Here is a 5455-nt window from a genome sequence, read left to right as displayed (position 1 = left end):
TCCTTGGGTATCAGTCCACCCTTCCCAGAAACCTTTGGGAATAAAAGCTGAGACAGCACGGAGGAGGGGGACGAAGCGCGAGGGCTTCTGGGTGTTGTAGTTCAAAATATTCAATCAGCGAGAAATGATTCAAGATAAAAATTGGGTAATAAATCTTACCAAATTATTTAGGCTGCCCTGATATGAATCTATGAGACTTTTCTACTGCGCAAGCCATCAGTTTCCTCCGTCCTTCAAAACGACCAGCACTGAGATTCAGAAGAACTACAAATCCCATAAAGTGCTGCACGTCGAGGGCCTTTAGAGAGCATGGTCGGCCGCGGCGCAGGCGCGGTGGCGCGAGTTCGGCAGTGGAAAAACATGGCGGCCCCGACGCTTACTGCGAGGTTGTATTCCCTGCTGTTTCGCAAGACCTCCACCTTCGCCCTGACCATCGCCGTGGGCGCCGTGTTCTTCGAGCGCGCCTTCGATCAAGGCGCGGACGCGATCTACGAACACATGAACCAGGGGGTGAGAGCCTTGGTCATCCCTGACCTTGGGCCCGCCTGAGGGGTGACAGTGGGAGTGGAGGCGGGGCGGAACTCAGTCTACCTTTGCGAGGAGGAGGGTAAAGCCTGGGCATCTTCTGTCTGTGGACTACCGTCTGACCTCTCTGCCCGGTGTGAATGCTAAAACATTAAGCAAGGTCAATAGATCCCACTTTGCGGGGGTTGTAAGTATAGCTGTCTCCCGCTCCACATACCCACTTGTCTATTTGCGTAAGCGAAAACTAAAGCGTAGTGAGGGCAAAGGGCTTCTTAGGACCACACCACCAGGAAGTCAGTGGCAAGTCAGGGCTGGAGCCTGGACCCCCTGTCTCTTCTGAGGGTTTCAAGGGCAGATTTGAGCGGGCGACGATCGTGAAAAGGACATCTCCTTAAACACCATGGTTGGCCTTTTCAGATAGCGCTTTTCGGTTTCCAAGACTTCCAGTGCAGGCAGCGTGGTATTGATAATGGTTAAGAATGAGGGCGAGGATATGAAATCAGAGAGCCCTGGATGGGAATACTGGGCTTTGTCACCTTATAACTGTGGCATCAAGTCGAGCGAGTTTCTTAACCTCTCTGAGCTTCACTTTTATCTGTGAAATAGAGATAATAATAATAATAACTACCTCCGGGAATTATAGTGAGGATTATATGAGATACAGGCAAGGTGCCAGAGTACCTGGTAGGTGGTACCACTCGAAAAATAACATTTGTTGCATTCTTCTGGAGAAAGTGGAAGCATAAGATAGGGAATGATAACACTCATTAGGCTCATTGTGTGCCAGCACTGTGCTAGATGCTGTGCATGCTTTATATCATTAAATTGTGACTCATACTGGGGAAGATCCTGTATAGATAGCCCTGTTCCACCATTCACTGGTGTTTTTAATTTGAAGCTGTCCGACTCTAGAGCTGTTTTACTTTACAGACAGGCTCTGTCCACTAATGGTGTACTACCTGTGGCAGGGCAACTTTCTGCCTCTGTGAAACTGCTGCCACTGTTCCATTTCCTGCAAGGGATTCCGTTGGCCATTCCCACTGTTTGGGAGTGGCATCTAAGTACCTGTCATAACCCACCCATTTTCTGTGTGTCTCTACCTCAATTTTCTGTAAAAATAAGATCATCCCTTCCCACTTAATTCATGTGGTAATTGAGAGATCAAAGCATTTTACAAGTGTTAGGAATGTGCGTTAAGCCTAGTGTTGCTTCCAGTTTGCCTACGACTACTGTCAGGACGTGGTACATGTTTCTCTCAAGCTTGGCTTAGAGTCCAGGGCAGTGGGAGTAGTTGTAAAATGTGAGAGGAGAGACTAAGTTTGTGGCTCTTGTCTTCAAAATGCAGAAGCTGTGGAAACACATCAAGCACAAGTATGAGAACAAGGAATAGTTCCTCGGAGGTCCCCATCCAGGCCAGAAGGACCAGGTCCACCCGCCAAGTGTTGGCCCAGAGCCAGGGCCTCAGCTTGAAGATGATGCTCACGTTACTCTCTATGGACCACCTTTAGATGTTGGCAAGAGATGACTTCAGCTGACACACTCTTTAACTTCTGCTATGTTTGAAGTATGTTTAGTCAGAGTCATCAGCAAATAAATGTAAATTCTCCTTGATACCTGCCTCTGTATTGGGTGCTTTGTTCACTGTACCTGATCTTCACTTGTCAGTTATTTGAGACCACTCCAGAGTCCTCTGAAAACATCTGAAGGGCAGATTCCATTGTTTTAGGTTTCCCATTAACTTGCAAAGAATTCTGGTTTTCAAAACATGAGCTAGAGGGCCGGCCCCATGGCTTAGCGGTTAAGTGCGTGCGCTCCGCTGCTGGCGGCCCGGGTTCGGATCCTGGGCGCGCACTGACGCACTGCTTCTCCGACCATGCTGAGGCCGCGTCCCACATGCAGCAACTAGAAGGATGTGCAGCTATGACATACAACTATCTACTGGGGCTTAGGGGGGAAAAAACAAATAAATAAATCTTTAAAAAACATGAGCTAGAGTTGGAGATGTTACCTTCAACTTTGGCTTCTAAACTGATAATTCCATTCTTAAATCACACAGAAGGAGCTAACTGGCTTGGCCATGGGGAAGCACTGTGGCCTCAGCTGGGGAAAGAACCCTGGCCTGAGGATCTTGGACCACCCCATGCACCAGAGTCTAGTCTCCATTCTACCTTTAACTTGCTGAGTGTCTTTGGGTAAGCTGCCATACCTCTCTGGGCCACAGCTCATCTTCTGATTATGATTAAGTTGGACCAGAACTCTGAGCCTCTTGCTAGAGTTCTGCTCTCTAATGGGTTTGGTTTATCATGGTGCTTGCTTGGTGGGTTTGAATATCCTCACTCTACCAGTTCTAGCTGTGTGAACCAAGGGTGAGGCACCTGACCTTGCTGAGCTTTGGTTTCCTGGTCTGTAAAAATAGATGGACTTTCTGTGTGGGGTTTTTGTGGGTATTAAAGGAGTTGTTAAATGCAGGTAACACAGTCACAGATCCAGGCACGTTGTAAATGGCACATGGAGGTAACTCTTGGCAGAGAGACGGGGGGATGCTTAAGCACCCAAAGAACCAGAAAATTTTGCCAGAAGGCTGTGGAGCAGTAGGAATGTGAGGAAGAGGGGTTCAAAGAACATATTCTGGTTATTCATTCAACAGACGTATGGGTGGCCACTATGTGAGGCACTGTGCTGGGTGCTGGGCATGTGGTGGTAAACATAACATGGGGCTTGAACTCCTATGGGAGACGCTGTAAATGCAATCATACATACACGTGAGAGACTGGGCTAAGGGTTCTGAGGAAGTAGTGCAAGGAGAGAAATAACCAAGGGTGAGAGAGTAGTCAAGGGAAGCCTCAGAAGAGGTAACTGGTGATAAAGGTGAGCCACTTAAGTTGGGCATTGGAGGCAAAGCAGAGGAAATAGCAGGTTTGAAGTACAAAGTCGGGGAAGCACTTGCTGTGTTTGAGGAGCTAAAAGGCCCAGGAAACTGAGGGGCCTTGAAGGTGGGAAGTAAATGAGACCAGGTCATTTGGGACCTGGTGAGTCACAGTAAATAATTTGAATTTTACCAAATTATAATGAGTAGCTACTGAAAAATTCTTAAGCAAGGGAGCAACAAGCTCTGTCTTGTTATAAAAACATCATTTTGGGGGCCAGCCCCATGGCCTAGTGGTTAAATTCAGCACACTCTGCTTTGGCAGCCCAGGTTCAGTTCCCAGGTGTGGACCTATGTCACTCATCAGCAGCCATGCTGTGGTGGCGACCCACATACAAAATAGAGGAAGATTGGCACAGATAGCTCAGAAAACATTTTGGCAGCTCTGGAGTGATGAGATTAGAGGCAGGCAGGAGTAGAAACAGAGAATAGCTTAAAGGCTGATGTCGCTCTCCTTATTAGAGCTGATGGCTGTAAGGGACCTTGGAAAATGTGCCACATGGCTAGGAGTGGCAGAGGAGAGCAGTGGGAAGTGCTGAGCAGGTATAGAGCGGCTCCATTTTGTAAGTGGCCTGGGAAGATAGGTGACACCCATCTGCCGTATTTCACCTAGAGCCTGGCGTGATTCAGCCAGAGCTGGATCATCCACTAACAACTGATGGGGAAAAAGTCAGGACAGGAAACCTGTGCAGAGGAAGGAGAGACCCTGGGAATTGCCCAGTGTGTCCTACCTGAGGCATATCTTTATGAAGACTAAGTCAAGGCCTAGAGAAATTATGACCTGCCAAAAGCAGTACAGCTCTAGGGGTCAAATCAACACCTGAACCGAAGTAGAGACTATTCTAAGACTTGAAAGAATGATTTCAGCATCAAACAGAGGATAACCCTGGGGTTGAAGATTGGCACTGACATTACACTTTTCCCAACAATTTCAGGTCAATGTGCTGGTAAAAAATAAAGCAGGGAACATTCTCACAGTTATTCTATGTTATTCTACAGTCCCTGATGATGAGTTCAGGGCAGCAGGGTCGGAATGGGCTTAGTTGATCATCTGCCTCGGGTGGCGCACATTCTGACTCAGCCCAACCAGCAAGCAAGCGTATCCATAAGCCAGTCTATAGTTAAGATGCCCCATTATTTGTCATCAACCTTTCTGGACTATTGTGGTTGTGTGTGTGTGTGTGTGTGTGTGTGTGTTTCCTTTCAATAAGAGCTGAAGGTTAAAATAATAATAAACCCTGTTTTACCTATTCTATGGGGTTAAATTTTGGGGGGTTTGTCCCCCCCAAAATTCGTGTCCACCTGGAACCTCACAATATGACCTTATTTGGAAATACGGTCTTTGCAGATGTAATAAGTTAAGATGAGATTATACTGGATTGAGGTGGGTCCTGAATCCAATAACTGGTGTCCTGTTAAGAAGGCCATATGAAGACAGAGACAGAGATTGAAGTTATGCTGTCACAGGTCAAAGAATGCCAAAGATTGCCAGCAACCACTAGAAGCAAGGAAAAACACAAGGAAGGATTCTTTTCTAAAGGCTTCAGAGAGAGTGTGGCCCTACTGAAACCTTGATTTTAGAGTTCTAGCCTCCAGCACTTTGAGAGAATAGATTTCTGTTGTTTTCAGCCACTCAATTTGTGGTAATCTGTTATGGCAGCCCTAGCAAACTAATTGGCCAAGCTAAAGAATGATATTACCTAATCTTGTTGAGGATAGGAACAAATGGCACTCATCTGCTATTGGCAAGAGTGTGTGAAGTGCATCTTCAAGCACCATGTCCCTGGAGGATGTTTTGTACATATGTATTAAGACCCTTAATGTGCATGCCTTTGACTCAATAAATCCCGCTTCTGGCAAATTTTCCTGAAAAAATGCACATGTCCACAAGAGATGTTCATCACAGTGTTTATAATAGGGGGGAAATGAAAACAAGTAAAATATCCAAAATAGGGATTACTATTGAGGTGAAGTATTATTCAGTCATTTAATATCATGTGTTTT

General features: G+C 46.4%; 1 protein-coding gene across 1 annotated transcript; it reads left to right on the top strand.

Moving 5' to 3' along the window:
- Positions 1-335: 335 nt before the first annotated feature.
- UQCR10 (ubiquinol-cytochrome c reductase, complex III subunit X) lies at positions 336-2136 on the top strand. The gene is made up of 2 exons (XM_004429803.3): positions 336-510; positions 1871-2136. The coding sequence occupies exons 1-2, from the start codon at positions 361-363 to the stop codon at positions 1913-1915; spliced, it is 195 nt and encodes a 64-aa protein (XP_004429860.2). The 5' UTR covers positions 336-360; the 3' UTR covers positions 1916-2136.
- Positions 2137-5455: the final 3319 nt, after the last annotated feature.

The sequence above is a fragment of the Ceratotherium simum genome, chromosome 35 (assembly GCF_057802395.1).
Source record: "Ceratotherium simum simum isolate JZ-2026a chromosome 35, ASM5780239v1, whole genome shotgun sequence".
Classification (NCBI taxonomy): domain Eukaryota; kingdom Metazoa; phylum Chordata; class Mammalia; order Perissodactyla; family Rhinocerotidae; genus Ceratotherium; species Ceratotherium simum.
This window is presented reverse-complemented; position numbering and strand designations above follow the sequence as displayed.

Coding starts and splice junctions, on each gene's coding strand:
- UQCR10 (XM_004429803.3), top strand. CDS start 361: ATGGCGGCCCCGACGCTTACTGCGAGGTTGTATTCCCTGCTGTTTCGC. Junction 511..1,870: donor ACGAACACATGAACCAGGGG/GTGAGAGCCTTG, acceptor TTCAAAATGCAG/AAGCTGTGGAAACACATCAA.